This window comes from Rattus norvegicus, chromosome 3 (genome assembly GCF_021556685.1).
Source record: "Rattus norvegicus strain SHRSP/BbbUtx chromosome 3, alternate assembly SHRSP_T2T, whole genome shotgun sequence".
Classification (NCBI taxonomy): domain Eukaryota; kingdom Metazoa; phylum Chordata; class Mammalia; order Rodentia; family Muridae; genus Rattus; species Rattus norvegicus.
In genome coordinates this window covers 43,910,341-43,929,453 of record NC_141536.1, presented here as the reverse complement: position 1 = coordinate 43,929,453, position 19,113 = coordinate 43,910,341, and the positions used below count along the sequence as shown (strand labels likewise).

The window sequence follows — 19,113 nt, the reverse complement described above, 5'->3', positions numbered from 1 at the left end:
GCCAAGATTTGGACCCAGGTCTGCGCTTGTATTTGTGCTTGTGAGGGCCTGTCCTTGAGCTATCTCTGACTTTCCTCTCTCTCCCCTTCCCCCTCCCTTTTCCCCTCCCCTTCCCTCTCCCCCCCTCCTCCCCCTCTCTCCTTCCCCCTCTCCTTTCCCCTCCCTCTACCTCTCCCCTACCCTCCGTCTCCCTCAGGATGGCCTCTCTTACAGTCTTCAAAGATGACTGTCAACACTACCTTCCTTCCTGACCACTCACTCACACCTTAAAAATCTATTTGCCCTCCCCGAGATTCTAGGCTGACTTTAGTGCTGTGCTTGCTCATTTCTGTGTGACATCCGGAGGACGTCGGAGGCCTGGGCCTTAAGAAGACTAGTAAATTTTCTGGAGGCCAAGAGAAGAAATTGATTCAAGGGAGAGGAAGTAATTAGCTGTGTCCAATGCTGCTCCCAGCTCAGGGGGGAGGGGATCAGGAGCTCATCCTTGGATGCCCTAATGTAGATGCCATTTACAGTCTACAAAGAACTCTCTATGCACCTCAGAGCAAACTCCTAACTGAAACAGATTCAAAAAAAAAAAAAAAAAGATAAAAAAGGCAGGAAGAAAGGGTGGGAAATGAGTCCAGACAACTCATCTCTTGCTAAAAAATCCAAAGGCACCAGGGCAGTAATTACAGGGGAATTGTGTCCGGCAGGAATAGGGTTTAGGAAGCAGAAATAGCATCAGCTTGTCTTAGTCCTTAACACGGTTCTTAATGGTCATCTACAATTTACTGACAGTGTCACTTACTGTAAAACAGACAAGAACTTCCCCTCACCCCCAACACAGGATTCCTTAAAAGCAAATTATTCTCTTTGTATTCCAATCTCATAATATGTAACAAGTTTAAATGATTTTATAGAATAGCCAACAGACAAAAAGCCCCACAACCCCCAGCCAGCTCTGCTGTTCACATCTGTGATGTGGGTGAATATGAGGGCAGCCTCCGCAGGGTCCCCCCTTCCGTCTTGCTCAACAAGGTCTCTTGTTATTTACTTCGTTATGCCAGGCTAGCTGGAGGACTATATATGGGCTTCTGGAGGGTTCTGTCTCTATTCCCATCTAGCCCCAGGAATCCTGTGACTTTATACGTGGGCTGTGGCATCTGAACTCGGTCCTGATGTTTGTGAGGCAAGCATTCTGCTCACTGAACCATCTCCCCAGCTCTATAGTTCAAATTTAACAAGTAATATTTGAGACAGGCTGTTCACACAGGCAGGTAGGTGTCGGCCTTCCAGTTGCCGGGACTACAGATATATCTCACACTCTCAGCAAAATGTCTTTTTTTTTTTTTAAGACTGATTTTCATTATGCACACTGTCCAGGCTGGCCTTAAACTCCTGCTTCAGTCTCCTGCTTCATATAGGACTATATGCATTTGTCATAGGACCCAAGAAAAATCTCTGTCGTTTGAGTATGCCCCCGCCCCAGCCTGTCCCTGCTGCCCTGCGCGTGCGTGTCCTGGAATTCACTCTCTATGCCCAAGTCCCCACACATGCGTAATGTATGTGCTTGGCCAGTGAACTGCTTACCCGTCGCTTGTTAAAAGGTGTGCATGGAGTAGAGACAGCTTATGTATCTGGCTCTGTCCCAAAAGACAAGCTTCTGATAGCCTATGTTGTTTTGACATTCCTTAGCTAAATCTAAAACCATGGGACCTCAGGGTGAAATATGAGCCAGTGGGACTGGCCTTTAGTTCCTTAAAGGGACCTTTACTTCTGTGGCAGAACACTCTTTTCAAACTCCCAATGCTGTTACTTAGCAATGCCCTCCCTGCCTTTAATGCCTGCACTTGGGAAGATCTCTGTGAACTCCAGGCTAGCCTGTTGTAGAGACGCCCAGCTATAATCCCAGCACTTAGGAAGCAGAAGCAGGAGGATCAGGGGTTCAAACAGGCTTTGCAGTCCTGGTGAAACCCCGTCTCAAAAAAAAAAAAAAAAAAAAAAAAAAGAATGGCTAAGGGCAAACTTCAGCAGTGACTCAGAGTTCAGTCCCCAGGGTCGCTGGATTGAGGGATGCTTGGGATGTTGGTAAAAGACTTCTGAGGATGCTCACGAGAGTGATCGCACAGGAGAAAGGCCTACGGACACACAAACTCCGTGTGCAAGTGCCGGCCCTGAGAGTGAGTAGGGATTATCTACTCAGGTGGGGCAAGTAAGTCGAAAGGACAGAGGGACAAATGCCCTCCCCCTCTTGTTCTTCTTTCAAAAGCAGAAGTGGTTGCTTCATCCCTTGGACCTGATTCCAGCTTCTTCAGCCATTGACTCTGGATCTCACACTACTGTCTTGAGTATACCCTGCCTTCACCCCCAGATGTAGGACCTGTTCCTAAGGCCTCTTCTCCTGTTCTAAGGCATCTCGTACTTAGCCATTATGAGCTTCCCTTGGCTCTCCAGCTTGCAAATGGCTGTCACAGAATGCCAATCCCTTGGATCATATAAGCCAGTATAATAAATCCTCTCATAAAAAAAAAATAAAATAAAAAGCACAATTTCTGAAAAATCATGAGTACAACATTTTGAAAGACTACTGATATTTAATTAAAACCATAGTTATTATAGAAAGGGATAAATCAAAGTATAGTTTTATTGATTCTGTTGAACTAGCACATAGTTCAGTGTGGTTTTGACAGGCTCTCGGTGTATATGTAGGCTGGTCTGGAGCGCTTGATCCTCCCGCTTCAGCCTCTTGAGACCTGAGATTAAAAGTGTATACCAAGGGGCTGGAGAAATGGCTCAGTGGTTTAGAGCACTGGCTGCTCTTCCAGAGGACTCAGGTTCAATACCCAGCTCCCACATGGCAGTTCACAACTGTTTGTAACTCCAGTTCCAGGGGATCCAACATCCTCACACAGACATACATGTAGTCAAAATAACACTGCACATAAAATAAAAATAAGTAATTTTTAAAAAAGTGCCTGGCCACATTGTACCACATTGTACATAAATGTATTTATTTCCCCTGGAAAAGTTGGTAGCTGCTAAATGGTGTTGACATGTTGACTTTCAGCAGGGGGGAAGAGGGACGACACAATTTCCATTATACCAAGTTTATTTCAAGGAAAGTGAGCAGAATAGCAATTTTGCTAGTCTTAAGAGATCTGTTAAATGAGCTGTCCTCAAAAAACCATTTGCAGTCTCTACATCTGTTTCAAAACAAGGTCACACCACACAGTCTGGAAAGCCTAGGCTGGCCTCCAACTCCCCTCTCACTCATGACCTTCCAAATGCAACTCCCAAGTGCTAGGATTGTAGAGCTGTATAATCGTGCCTGATACTGTCCTCTTTCTCAATAATTTGCAGTAGTTATATTAGACATAAACGGAGATCCCAATAACTATATTGGAGGTTGCAAACTGTGAAAAGACATGACCCTATATTAGCTCATTGTAAAACCTTTTTTACCCTTTTATTAAAATACAACCTATACATTTATCAGATAAGCAATTGTTTATTGTACGCAAGCAAAAATAGCACCTGACTGGCTTCCTGTGTGACTCAAATGTATTTTAGGAAATTAGGTGAAATAGATTTTAAAATACTGAGCAGTTTTGCAGCCTGATTCTTTTTTTTTTTCTTTTTTCTTTTTTTTCGGAGCTGGGGACTGAACCCAGGGCCTTGCACTTGCTATGCAAGCGCTCTACCACTGAGCTAAATCCCCAACCCGCAGCCTGATTCTTGTTACTTGTTTAGCAGTCTGTGAACTCCTGTTGGGCTTCTTTTGAAGCAGGGAATCTATTTGGGAATTTTTAAATTGGTCTTATGTTTAAATGATGTCTTTTTCTGAGTTAAAAGTATACTCACTTCAAGGCTAAGGATATAGCTCAATGGTAGAGTGCCAGCCTCCTATGAGCAAGGTCTTAGGCTTAATCCCAAGCACCCACCCCAATCCCAAAATGTAAAGTCTTACTGATTTGATTTTTTTTAAAGCTCCTCATACATTTTTTTTCTTTTTTCTTTTTTTCGGAGCTGGGGACCGAACCCAGGGCCTTCCGCTTGCTAGGCAAGCGCTCTACCACTGAGCTAAATCCCCAACCCCACATTTTTAATAATCCTACTACTTCTTTAATAATCTCACTGAGTTTCACTCTACAAATTCCCATCTAATAGGTGAATTAGATAGCAATATTAGTATTCTTGCTTTGGTCCACATAGTGTTTTGTTTAAACTCACGGGTCACTATGGTTTCTGTTTTCTGTGCTACGTACGAACAGAGGGCATAAAGAACACTAGAATATTTAGTTTGGAAAAAAATACAATTACACAAAAGTCCTATCTTACACCTGACATTGGGAAGTTGCAGAAGTTTTCCCAAGGCAAGGTGCTGGCTCTATTTTTGCTAGTATTATTCATTAGGTAAAATAACTGAATAGAACGGTAAGGACTGATGAGATGGGTCAACAGGAAAATGTTCTTGCTGGCCATATCAGTCTGACAACCAGAGGTCCATCCCCAGAACTCATGGTACTCCTAGTGGGAGGAGAGAACCAGTCCTAGAGTTGTTCCCTACCTCAATGTGTGAGCTATAACACATGTGCACATACACACAAATATGCCCTCCTCTATCTGTCTCTCTCTCACACACATGCACAAAAATAAAATTTAAAAAAAATAAAAGCAAATACTTCAAACTAAGCTGAAGTCTGCTCCCTTAACTAGGTATTGTTACATTCACTTTCGAATTACATTTTTTTTTTGAGAAAAAAGCTATGGCATTAGTCATAACGAGAGCCAAACTATCAGATTAAATCTCATTGGGTGGTATCACCAATAATGTGTTGTTAAGAAAAAAAATTTTTTTGCCTGAGTATATCTATTCTTTGGGGATTCAACTGTCATTTAAGAAAAGTGTGTCATATTTGCCACGTACAATAATTTAAGTCTCTATGGAATTTCGATTATAATTCTTAAAATATTAAAGTTCCATTGGCTGCAAGGTAATCATGTCTCTGTCTCAAAAACTTGCTTGTAAACATCTTGCAACCCTACCTTTGTTTCCAAAAGTTCCAAGACTACCTGTTGTGATGACTACCTAGTTTTGCCCACCCTGCAACGATGTCTTTGTGGCAGGAGCAACTGACTTGTTAAGATGTCCTGTTCCTGCAACCACATCTATGTCGCCCACCAAACTCTCTGAGCTATTAAAAACTTAGTCTCTCTCACAGCCTCTGCTGACTGACCTCTTGAACCCCACCTTAGCGGGGAGGCAGCCCATGTACACGAATAAAAAAGCTTGCTTTAGTTAATTTGCCCCCTTTAATTAATTTGGCCATGCTGATTGGGTTGGTCTATCTCCTCTCATCTTTGGGATTAACAATACCTCCATACTGACTAGTTTTTGTTTGTTTTTGTCAACTTGACACAATCTAGAGTCACGAGGGAGGGGGGAACCTCAAATGAGAAAGTGCCTCCATGAGGTCCAGCTGAAAGGCATTTTCTTAATTAGTGATCAGCATGTGAGGGCCCAGTCTATCATGCGTGGTGCCACTCTGGACTGGTGGTCCTGGGTCTATAAGAAAGGAGGCTGAACAAGCCATGAGGAGCAAGCCAGTAAGCAGCATCTTCATGGCCTCAGCATCAGCTCCCACCTCCTGGTTCCTGCCCAGACTTCCTTCAGTGATGAAGGAGGTGTAAGCTGAGCAAGCACTTGCCTTCCCCAGTTGCTTTTTCGTCATGTTTCATGGCAGCAATAGAGAGCCTAACCATACAGCTCTATATGTTAAATGTTTCTCCTGAGGATTTTTCTAGAGCAGCAGTTTGGTTACACTTTACCAGTAAGTACTGGAGTCGATAGGTAGCAGTACTTATGGCATTTACTAGACAGGAGGTGGTTTCAACTGTCCCTGGTTAAAAACAAAACAGGGGGCTGGAGAGATGGCTCAGTGGTTAAGAGCACTGGCTGCTCTTCCAGAGGACATGGGTTCAATTCTCAGCTCCAACATGGCAGCTCACAACTGTCTGTAACTCCTGCCCCACGGGATCTGACACCTTCATTCAAACATACGTGCAGGCAAAACACTGAAAATAAAAGTAAATTTAAAAAAACATAATTTTTTGTAGGTTGCTTTCTTAACACTTATTTAAAATATCGCTATGGGTTAATAGAAATACTAAAGAACCAAAGAGTTAAAATGCAAGCTATGTATGTAAAATCTCAATTAAAATCCGAGGTGATCACTAGCTAAGAGCCAAAGAAAGACACCATACCCAATATAATAAAGGAGCACAAAACAGTTGGTAATTTTCAGTTATCAAAACTGCGTATTTCTTATTTTGTGTTCCTTTATCGAGAAAAAAACCTTTTTGAATGTTATATAACGTACATATAAAATATGGATTATACATTATAAACCTGTAACCACAGCTGAAAATATAATACATGTTTCTCAATAGGGAATAGGTAGGATGTTGTGGTGGGTTGAATAAGAATGGCCCCCATATGCTCATGTATTGGAATGTCGGCCTCCCAGTTAGAAAGTATTAAGGTGTAGCCTTGTTTTCACTGAGGATGGACTTTGAGGTTTCAAAAACCCAAGCCATTCTCAGTCAGCTTTCTCTGTCTCTTGCTTGTGGATCAAGAGGAAATCTTTTTTAACTACTTCTGCAGTACCATGCCTGCCTGCTGCTTCCTCCCACCCCCACAATGATGGTCATAGACTCTAACCCTCTGGAACCATGAGCTCCAAATTAAATGCTGTCTTCTACAAGTTGCCTTGGTCATAGTGATGTTTTGTCAACACAATAGAAAAGTAACAAAGATATTAGTTGGTATCAGAGAGTGGGCTATCATTGCCACAGGCCTGACCATGCAGGTTATTCCGGAAGAATATAGACTTTGGAACTCTGGACTAAGAAAGCAGTTGGATGCTAAGAGGGACTGAAGGGGCCATGCTAGTAGGTCCTGGAAGACAGTCATGCTAAGAGCAATGTGGACTATGGGGGGGGTCCGCCTTAAGAGATTTCAGAGATGGACAATATTAGCAACTGAGATAAGTGGCTTGTGATATTTTGGCAAAGAATGTGGCTTCTTTTTCTCTTGTCTTAAGAATACACAAGAGGGTAAATTGGAAAGTTTTAGGCCAGTTTCATTAACAGAGGCAATTTCAAGGCAGTCGGATACTGACTTGGTCACAGGGTTATCAGTAATCACTCTTGTGCGAGCCTACATACGAAAAGGAGCAAACAGGGCAACTAGTACTCCAGCACCATCCCTGCCTGCCTGCTGCCACACTTCCTCCCACTGATGGCCATAGACTCTGACCCTCTGGTACCATGAGATCCAAATTAAATGCTCTGTTTTAGAAGTTGCCTTGTTACGGTTTGGAGAGAAAATCACCACCAGGAAAATTTGATACTGGGGACAAGGATTGTGCTGAAAGAGATTGGAGAGGCTTGATGTGAACCAGAATAGAGAGAGTGGTTCCCTCAGGGTGAGCATGGACCCAGCTAACACTCCACTTGGAAAGCAAAGGCCTGAGGGATTTTCTTATCCTAAAGAGCAGCAATCAAAGCTTATGGAAATGTAGTTCAAGGAGAGGACCAGGCCCCATCCCAAGCAGGTAGCCAACATGGCAGCATTTGCTGTGTGGTTCTGGCTTGAGTCATGAAAGATACACAAGTTTGTCATTTTCCTCCACTCCACGGCTAAGGAGGGCTGCTGAGGCCAAGTGAGAATCCCTGCATGGAGGCCCTTTGAGGTCATTGCTCGAAGCTGTGAAAATGAAGCCTGGATTGCATTGGGGACTCTGGGATATAGGAGGTGCCAGGGCTGTTGGAAGTTGGCCAAGGAGAGCTGCATGCGAGGATAGAGCCAGCCCGAGAGAGAGAAGTGTGTTGCAGTCAACAAGGCTGGAAGGGCAGAGCCTCTCAGCCCTTTGAAACCAGACAGAGAACTGTAGGGTTTGGAGCTGTTTCCTCACTGTGCCCCACTCCATCCTTTTGGAATGATGTATATTCTGTGCCGTTGTGTGTTGGAAAGATGTGATTTGCCTTTTGATTTTACGGAGCATGCAATTAAGAGATTCCTTGAGTTTCAGAGGAGACTTTGGACTTTGAAACCATGCCGAGACTGTGACTGTGAAAGACTTTGGACACTTTTGAAGTTGGATTAAGTGTATTTTGCATTAAGATATGACAAGCCGAAGGCAAGCAGGGAGTGGTAACTTCCTAGGGACTTTGTGATTTATGTGACAGAACACCATGGGCAAGTCGACTTATAAAGGAAAGCATTTCATTTGGGGCTCATGGTTCCAGAGGGTTAGAGTCTAAAACCATTATGGGGGAGCATGGCAGAAGGCAAGCGGGCATAGCACTGGAGTGGTAACTGAGAGCTTTACATCTCAGCCCACAACCAACAGGCAGAGCGCTAACGGGATGGCAGGGACTTTTGAAGATGTGTCCAGTGACACATCTCTTCTTTAAAAAAGCCATGCCCACTAATCCTTCTCAAACAGTTCCACCATCTGGGGACCAAGAATTCAAATATATGAACCTATAAGGGCAGGAGGGGGGCTTCTCAGTCTACCCACCGTAGCTATGGACATGCAAAGCATGAGACACCTAAGAGATTAAGAAGGTAGACTTAGAAAGCCTTGCTGCACTCTGACTTTAAAGGCATGACTTCCTTTTTAAAAGCCCTTTCATAATTACACAATAACTGTTATAGAATATTTAGAAAAGTAGTTAAAAAAACAAAAACAAACAAGCAAGCAAAACCTAAGTTGGGCCATCCTGAGATAACCATTAACATTTTAGTAACTGTGGTCTCAGTCGTTCAATGTCCTGAATAAGCTGTAGTGATTTTGCCTGAGAAAAGCAATGTGTGCCCCGTGCAACGTGTGACTGATCATTGTGCCTACTTGGAGTGGCAGCCAATGATTAACACAGGATATGCTATGAAGGATTATTGCTCAAAGAATAGTATGTGCTTTTAGGTCTTACATGTATCACCAGAAATTTCCCCAAAATATTGCTCTTATTTTACTGATTGCCCATATTATCAGTGCCTAGTTTTCTACATCAAATTGGCTAGTCTGCACATCTGAAAGTTTAATTTTCATCTTTCACAAAACTGTTATTTTGTGTGGCTGTATGTTTGTGGGAGCTGTGTTCAGAGGACAACTTTTAGGAGTCAGTTCTTGCCTTCCACTTCCCTGAGGCAGAGGCTCTCTTACTTCTGCTGCTGTAGACCATGTTACAGGATAGTGAGTCCACAAACTGTCGGGCAGTTCTCCTGTGTGCACCTCTCATTTCTATGTAGGCATGCAGGGGTTACAGATGTTACTACATCTGACTTTTGGTGGGGGTTGAAGGGATTGAACTCAAGTTGCCAGGCTTGCAGAGCTAACTAGCATTAGCTCAGCCATCTCCCAGGTCCTAAGCTTTCATCTTCTTTTTAACGGTGAGAAATTTTCACACATTTCCTGTGTGAAATATATTTCTTTCTGTGATAAATTGACTTTTAACACTATTTCTCTGTCTGTCTCTGTCTCTGTCTCTGTCTCCTCCCTTATCCCCCATTCCCCATTTTTTTTTACAAGATAGTATTTCTCTGTGTAGCCATGGCTATCCTAGAACTTGCTCTGTAGACCAGGCTGGCCTCAAATTCAGAAGTCTGCCTGCCTCTGCCTCCCAAGCACTAGGTTTAAGGTGTGCACCACCACCACCTGGCTTAATGCTCTATTTCTTTTAAAGTGTTTGCTTCTATCTTATAAGAGTCTGCTCAGTTTCTGGTTGTCCTCTTTGATAATATTGTTTTGGTGTATTTTTGCTGTGAAGGGACACCATGACCACAGGGACTCTTATAAAGGAAAACATGTAATTAGGGCTGGTCAGAGGTTTGGTCCATTGCCACCATGGCGGTGAGCATGGTATCACACAGGCAGACAGGATGCTAGAGAGGTGTCTGAGGGTTCTATCTAGCTCTGCAGGCCGCAGGAAGAGCTAGCTTGGGCTTTTGAAGCTTCAAAGGCCACCTCCAGTGAGAGACTTCCTTCAACAAGGCCGCAGCCCCTAATCCTTCTCAAGTAGTGCCACAGCCTGATGTCCAAGCACTCAAACATTTGAGCCTCTGGAGGCCATTCTTAATCAAGACAGAAAAATATGTTTTAAGAAATCATTCCTGAAGATGTATGATGTCTACATGAGCCACATGTGTGTAGGTCAGAGAACCACTTGTAAGAGTCAGTCCTCTCCTTCCATCATGAGATGGGACTCAGCCAGGCTTGACAGTAGGTGCCTTTAACCTGCTTAGCCATTTAAGCTTACCACAGACGTTTTAACCACGCACACTCCCACCCGTTTAAAACTATGCAAAAGTATGAAACATAATTCAAAGCTTTTATATACGTCATTATTTCAATTGATTCTTGAAGTTGCTCTTCTTTTAAAATTATTTCAGGGGCAGACCTGGTAAGTATACACAATGAAGAAGAAAACGCATTTATACTGGACACTTTACAAAAGCGATGGAAAGGCCCGGATGATCTTCTGCTAGGCATGTTTTATGACACTGATGGTAAGTGGTGTTTGCCCTGTGAGGCATGGCTGTTTTTGTTTTTGTTTTTGTTTTTTAATGTTAGTAAGACATACGACGTTTGGTTCTTTAATTCCCTAGACCAGTGGTCCTCAACCTCCCTAATGCTGTGGCCTTTTAATATAGCTCCTCATGTTATGGTGACTCAGCCATAAAATTTTCCTTGTACAACTGTAATTTAGCTACTGCTAGGCTGACTTTGAACTCAGAGATCCACCTGCTTCTGCCTCCCAAGCTCTGAGATTAAGGAAGTGCACCACCACCACCTGGCTATAAATTGTGTTACTATACAAAACTACAAAGCATACGGTTCTTATAGTGTCTGTATAATTTATATATAGTAGTATAATATGTAATATACAAAGTATGTATGTGTACACAAACAGAGATAATAGTCACATTTTTAAATGTCATAAATAAGGTTATTAATATTTAACTATTTTAAGTTATTTCATCAAAATGCTTTTCTTCACAAAAAAAGGTACCTTTTCCAGAATCCTCTTAAAATCAATACCCTTTGATGATTATGTATAATACAATATAGTGTTCCTTCTACAACTTTTAATCCTACAACCAAAAATTAGACCATTAAATATGCTACTAAGTCCCTACATTTAATGAAAATATCTTCTTTTTGGTTCTTAACACCTTTGAAAACTGTCATCATGTTCCTTACTTGACAGATGCAAGTTTCAAGTGGTTTGATCAGTCAAATATGACATTCGACAAGTGGGCAGATGAGGATGGTGAGGACCTAGTTGACACCTGTGGTTTTCTGTATGCCAAGACAGGTGAATGGAGAAAAGGAAATTGTGAAATGTCTTCTGTGACAGGAACACTTTGCAAAACAGCAAGTAAGTCCGAATGTCTTTTCTCCAGTCTAGGAGGGACGGGGAACACAGGGTTTGTTTTGGATACATATTTTAGGCACATCACATCTCATAAATTAAGACCTCAGAACATAACATGGCTGTGTGCTAGTCTCTTGAAAGTCAATAGTTCTCTTACATTTCAAAACTGGAGCTAGATCACGTGAAGCAGACACAATTTAATTCTATGTGCCTAATCTTAGAAGTTCCTAGGAGCCCATAAATTTCTTCAAAAGAATTTCCATGTTCTCTTTGCCTGTGCTCTGACTCAGAAGTGGTAAAGAAGAATACTGCATAATCTTAAAATACTTACATCACTTTACTTTCAGGAATCATGTTCTCTACAAAACTAGTATGTTTGTTTTGGGTAAACCAAATGTCATTAAAATTACATCATACTTCATGATGCATTCTGTATTAAAATACACTTACCTGATTTGTTAAAGTTTAACAAAATGAACAAGTTCTAAAATTTTCACATTGTTTGTTAAACGGTGAAGGTAATTTGTTCTAAAATTCTGAATAACTATTTTCTCAGTAAGCAAATGTAAATACTTAAAGTACTTAAGTATTTACTCTGGTCCCCAGCTCAGAGTAGTTTTATAGAAGTAGTATCCCAACTTTAAATGTTTTTGTCTTATTTTATTCCATTTATGTGTAAGGATGCTGTGAGCTGCGGCTGCAGAGATGTCTCAGTGCTAGAGATCATCACGGCTGCTCCTCCAGAGGACCCTGGTTTAATTCCCACATGGCAGCTCACAACTGTAACTCCAATCCTAGGGACTCTAATGCTCTCTCTTCTGGCCTCTAAGGGCACCCGTGCAGAGATGTGCCTACAGGCACAGCACCCACACATAAAAATAAAAATCTAAAAGACACTGTCTTCTGATCTCTACGTAGTGATGTCACACTCACTCACCCCCACAGTCACCCTCAGACACACACGTGCAAATGGGCTCTTTTCACTTACGGTGCTTGAGAGCACTGTTATATAAAACAAATACTAATTCAAGAATACCAGAAACAAAGGCTGGAGACATGGCTCAGAGATCTAAGAACACTGGCTGCTCTTGCGGAGGACCTGGATTTGGTTCCCAGCACAAACACATCCAGTTGTAGGTATTCTGATGCGTCTTGTAACCTCTACGGGCACTGGGCATGTGATGTGTTACACTTGCACACACACGAGAAACACTCAAGTACATGAACTCTCCAATATTAAAAACAAAACAGAACATAGAGCAGTTCCACGGCTGTTTACATTTCCTACAGAATCCACAACCAGGATTGTATTTCTCTCCTCTATTACTGTATGCTTTATTCTTTTTCTAGCAGCAAAGCCAATGCGTTTTTCAGGCCTAGATATCTATCTGATTTTTAAAAAATAAATCTGAAACAGGTAAGGTAAAGCAGTAGAAGTGGGGATATTAACATCAGGGGATATCCATTTTTAAGAGCTGTATATAAAGTAAATCTTATAAGCCATCCTTAAAATTTTTTAATTTCGATTTTTCTTTTGCATTTTAGTCCCATATGACAAGAAGTATTTATCAGGTAAGTAACATTCAAATCTTAAAATTTTTCATACATTAAAATATATATAAGGGCTGGAGAGATGGCTCAGAGATTAAGAGCACTGAGTGCTCTTCCAGAGGTCCTGAGTTCAATTCCCAGCAACCACATGGTGGCTTGAAACTACCTGTAATGGGATCTGATGCCCTCTTCTGGTGTGTCTGAAGAGAGTGACAGTGTACTTACATAAAACAAATAAATCTCAAAAAAAAAAAAATCCTGTAACACTAAACATATATTCTGATATGTTAAGATACTGTAGACCTACTTAAAAATATTATGTAACATAAAGAACTTTTATCAGAATATAGAAAAGTCTCTTAAAGAAAGATATCACATTAGGGTCTGGTAAGATATATTAGAGAAATGGTTCAGGGGTGAAGGGCCCTGGCTGCTCTTCCAGAGAACGCAGGTTCAATTCCCAGGTTCAAATACATGATTATTCACAACCTGCTGTGACAGCAGTTCCAGGGGATTTGGTGAAGTGGATTTGGCCTCTATGGACATCAGGCATGTGCACAGTTCACAGACATACATGCAGTCAAAACACCCCTCACATACAATAAAACATTAAATTTAAAAGACATGACATTTAAAGTAAATTATCCATATAATGAGTAGTTTTAAATAATGTCTTTTTATGTGGAATTCTTAATGTTTTTGTGGGGAAGGGTTATATGCTTTTTAAAGGTTTCACCTCACTGTTACAAGTAGAGTTCGTAAAGACTATCTATGTTGGACTTTAAATGCATTCTTAAGACTCAAACTTGTGTTTGGGATTTTGTTTGTTTTCAAGACAAGAGTTTCTCTGTTCCTGTCCAGGAACTCACTCTGTAGACCAGACTGGCCTAGAGCTCAGATATCCATCTGCCTCTGCCTCCTAAGTGCTGGGACTAAAGGCATAGCCCACCACCACCTGATTGGAAAGCAGTTCTAAAGAGGAGCATTATTTGAATTCCAACCTATATACGGCAAGCCTGGGCCCCATCTGCCTTTCTGTATCACACCCTTATTGGGCACCATTCTATGCAGTCTCTTCTTTAACTTCTTAAGCTGGAGGATGATGCGGGGGATGTGGGAGTAATGCAAGAGGCTGAAGTGTGTGACTTACTTTGCCTCTCTTATTCATGAATAGCTTAGTGACTTTTTCTCAGCTCAGTATAGATATATAAATTGGTTGGTCTGGATTCCCTGCCAGTATGTAGATATATTAACCAGTGTGACACTTCCACTTGGTTGTTTCCATATTATTTACTATTATAAACAATGCTTCAATAAATGAATCATCTTGCACAAATATATTTATCTAGAGGCTGCAATGTTGAAAACAGAATCTGTAAGTTTGTTCTATTGGTTTTGTTACAGAGTTGTACAGGTTTGCATTCCCAGTAGCAATGGGTATCTGTTGGGAAAGTTTCCGAATTCTATCAATTATTAACTTTTAACCTTAATATCATTAAGTATAATGAACAAGGCAACATGCACTCTTGATGCCATTTGATGTGTTATGCATCCACCAGTACCACTGTCAGTCAAACCAAGATAGTTAATATACCCCTCATCACCACCACGTTCTCAATCCTTCCCTCCAGAGGTCTCTTTCACCAAACACTGGAGTCTCTCTTGTTAACCTATCAGTTGTATAGTTTTGTTGCAATGTCATTTCTATACATGTGTATTGCTCATTGATGACAAGGACTTGACCTTTGTACCTGCCTCCATGCAGTCATTAGTCACTGTTCTATGTCCCCCTGAATGCAATATTTAGCCGACTAATTTCACTGGACACTTCCTTCCCACTCCAATGCCTAACCCCAGAGTTCTGGAACTCCACTGAGTGTGTTTGTTTGCTGTTTCTTTGTCTCACTGTGTCGCCCTGGAATTTTATATGCAGATTGAGCTGGCCAAGAATTAACATCAACCCACCATCCTTTGCCTCCCCAGTTACATCATGTATTTGTCTAGTTTCCCCTCGGGAACTTTATGTTGACCTGTTTACACATCCCCTCCCCCTCGATTGCTTAGCTGTATGTTTATAGACACTTGCCCTTGCTTTCTAATGTTTAGTTTCTACTTTGGAATGAACTAGAATAGAATGAACAAGTGAATGAACATGGAATGAACAAGACGAATGTTGTCATCTTGACCAACATTCTTAAAATATGTGCCCCAAACTGCTCGTATGTCTTGTAACGGTTATGCTTAGGTAGAAACTGGGTACACATTTTAGTGACAAAACTGTCATAACCCATTGGTGAGGTGCTGGAGTTCTATGTGCTTCATACTCACAGGATGGTAGGGTCCATTTCCGTCATTCACGCTGGTGTATACTAAACTTACTTTTTATTTTTTTGATGTCAAGTACTTCTGTATTTTCCTTTGTGAAATATTTGGCCAAATCTTTTGACCACAATTCTACTAGATTGTTCTGATGGGAAATTTTTAAATAAACTTTATATAAGAGCCCATTATATATAAAACTTCCTTCATGCTTAGTTTCTATTAGTTTGTTATAATACAACTATGTGAATTATCAAAAATGTGTCACACCCCCAGTTTCCCATAGGAAAACAAAGGGTGGCATTATTGGAAATAAACAAACCCATATCACCCTTATTGTTTGGCTATTAACAGAGAAAGGGAGTGACAATAGCTATGGTTAGCAGTGATGTGCAGAAATTACCTTTGTGTACTAATATGAAGTCAGCATAGCCATAGTAAAAACAGGCATGTGGACATATACCCAAGAAGATTCTGCACACACGTATTCGTAAGGCCATATTCATAATTCATAAATGGAAGTAACCCGTGTGGATCTACAGATCTAATACCAAATATTCAACCCTAAAGGGAAATTCTGGCACATGTTAGACACAAGTCTAGAGGACACAAAATTACTGCAAGTCATTCACAAAAAGACAAATGTGTCCTTACATACGGTACTCAGAATAGTAACTTCACAGACTAATCTGGAATGATTATACGTTTTTATGATGTCAGGAGTTAGGGAGAGAGGAGTGTTACTGAGTTTCAGCCTTAGAGCATGTCTGCAGAGGGATGGCAGTGACAGTCAACTTGACCATACTTACTTAAAACACAAAAGCAGTTTAAGCATTTTATTTGAAAACATGTTTGAGTAGTAGATTGAGTAGTGATATAGAAGCAGTATCAAGACCTTGATTTAGTCAGGGTTTATTAGAGTGGCTTATGAGCTGTGGTCCAGCTAGCCCAACAATGGCTGTCTACCTACAAACACCCAGGAATCCAGTAGTAGTTCAGTCTGAAAAGCTAATGTCTCCACTGGTCCTTAGTATACACTGGAATCCCAGAGGTAGGCTCTATTGCTGCTGAAGGATCCTTCTTCCACATCCTTTATATAGGTGGCCACCAGAAATTATGGCCCTGATTAAAGATGGCTCTTCCTACCTCAGAAGATCAAGATTAAAGGTGGTCCTTCCTACTTCAAATCATTTAGTTAAGAAAGTATCCTTCACAGGCGTACCCAGCCACTTTGGTTGTCCTCATGCTTTCTTACAACTGTAGCTGCTGTTTTTAGCTATGTAGACATATACTTTCAAAAAAGTAAAAGGATTATGTTGTTCAAACTTTTGGAGAAAAAGAGCAGTCAGACCATGTAAAGAGCAACTGGAAAGTCTGCACATTTGGTTTTGTGTAAGAAGGTGGCCAGGCTAAGCCTCAAGTGTGAAGCTTTAGCAGAGCAGAAAGATTTGCAGGGAAAAAAAAGTCTGATGTATTGACAGTTTTTAGGGACACTTGAGTTGAAGCAAGGAAAACAGAATTGGAACAGCAGTTTTAGTGAACAAGTTCTCTATGGAAACAAAGGAAAGAAGGCCTTCTTGAGGATGTGATGAGTGTGAGGCCACGGGGGAGGAAGGCATTTGGTGTGGCAAGCACATGGAAGTTAGCCTACCGGGTGATACATAAAAGGTTACTATAGATGAACCAGGATAGCCAGATCTTGAAGGAGTAAGTATATCACACAGGAGAGAGAGGCCACCCCAGTGAGTACAGCATCAAGCAAAGGACGGGAGCTTTTGTTGTTGCTTGTTAAATGAACTTGGGCACCTTGCTTAAACAGTGCCCAGAATCAAACTCTGCAGAGTAGACAATAACTTGAAACTGAACACTTTTAAATGACAACTTTGGTAAGATGACATGTTTTAAAGCTAGTCAACAGAAAGCTTTGTCACTCACTTACTTGTAGAATGTGAAAATATAGACAAACTTACTGTGTCTCGTCTAAATGCCGTTTTATACTTACAAATCCTTTAGTTTTGGTTAAACATGTGATTATACACCTGTAACAATCCTAAATTACCTTGCTGCTCTTTCAGCCTCAAATACACTGTTTCTCTAAGTTGCTATGATCATGTCACCATGTCACCAAAGTATACCTAATTGATTGTTATTGCACATAAACAACAGACTCGGTGTCAACATGGGGAGTCAAATAGTAAACACTTTAAGGCAGTGTGAAATTAATGTGACTGTAAAAACTATGAACTAACATTTCAGAAGTCTTGTCTTTTTTGAGACGCTGTCATTACTGTTATGTAACACTTACTACTGTTTTCCCACCTTTACAAGACATGTGGCCAGATTTATCCCCCTAATCTCTAACCACTTTAGGTCCCACTTTAAGAAGCACCAATCGAAATATTTAGGATTATATGTAAATAAAATCCATCTGCAATGAAGCTGTGCATAATTTGAATACTTTACAATATATATCTACCACCCCAATTACTAATTTGTTAAACTACATTTCTATAGAAAGATCTGAGAGTTTTGAGTAGACAAGAACTAAAAGGTTGCGCACATTAGTAAACTTCAGGAATCCACAAATACAGTGCTACTTTAAGAGAAGAATGCAAGGTACTGTACCTCTTAGTGCCATTTCTGTGAAGCACATCATTAATATCAAAGGCAGACAGACCATCAGAACCCACTTGATGGTTTTAAGACTTGTTCAAGATAACAGTAGGTGAGAATTTAGAACCTTGGTTCAGTAAGGAAAGGAATTAAAAAAAAAAAAAGGCATAAGTAAGACCACAGAAAACAAGACTCAAAAATCTTGACAGAAATCAAGAACATAGGGGTTGGGGATTTAGCTCAGCGGTAGAGCACTTGCCTAGCAAGCGCAAGGCCCTGGGTTTGATCCCCAGCTCTGAAAAAAAGAAAGAAAGAAAGAAAGAAAGAAAGAAAGAAAGAAAGAAATCAAGAACATAGAACTGAAATGTTTTAACTGAAAGTTTCAAGTATGGCTATTTTTCTCACAAATGCGAATTTTAAAAGAACTGTACACCACAGCACACACATGGGTCAGAGGACAACTTGCAGGGGTCCGTTCTCTCCTCTCCACCGTGTGGACCTGGATTACCTGCCTTGGTGAGAACCTTCTACCCGAGTGCCTACCCAGAAGGTCATTAATAAAGAATTAATAAAGAAGATCATTATTAAAGAATATGTAACTTTTCTCAGCAGTTGGGAAAGTCTGCACATAAACACATGATGAAATGACAATGCTTCAAATGCACAATTTCCAACCTGTATACTGATCTCCTGAATCCTGTCTTTTTTGTGTGTGCAGATAACCACATTTTAATATCGACTCTGGTGATCGCTAGCACAGTGACTCTGGCAGTTTTGGGAGCGGTCATTTGGTTCCTCTATAGAAGGAGCGCACGCTCTGGCTTCACCTCTTTCTCTCCTGCACCACAATCACCTTACAGTGATGGCTGTGCTCTGGTAGTTTCGGAAGAAGATGAATACTCTGTTCAGCTGGACTGAGAGTTTGGGAACATCAGACGAGCACACTGAACACCTTGACAAGAAATAATTTCCTATGCAAGATTGTCATGTAAAATTTGCCACGGAAAACTGAACCTTTTATGGTATTCCTTATTCTTCTAACAATATTTTCATGTATTCAATGTGACAAAACATAAACCTTCTGATTAAAAGGAAAAAAAGTAGGTTTCAGAAAAGGAACCAGCACAGAGCTAACTTACAGGTTTTCTTAAGTAGTTTTCATTTGAGTAAATGAAAGCTACAGTACAATAAAGCTGGTAAAACGCA

General features: G+C 40.9%; 1 protein-coding gene across 1 annotated transcript in view; it reads left to right on the top strand.

Moving 5' to 3' along the window:
• Positions 1-19,113, top strand: part of Cd302 (CD302 molecule) — a 33,690-nt gene extending 14,577 nt beyond the window's left edge. Inside the window, exons 3-6 of the mRNA NM_001013916.1 lie at positions 10,439-10,555; positions 11,257-11,427; positions 12,970-12,996; positions 18,626-19,113. Of these exons, the coding sequence (NP_001013938.1) occupies positions 10,439-10,555; positions 11,257-11,427; positions 12,970-12,996; positions 18,626-18,825 (515 nt within the window). The 3' untranslated portion in view covers positions 18,826-19,113. The remainder of the gene's footprint in view (positions 1-10,438; positions 10,556-11,256; positions 11,428-12,969; positions 12,997-18,625) is intronic.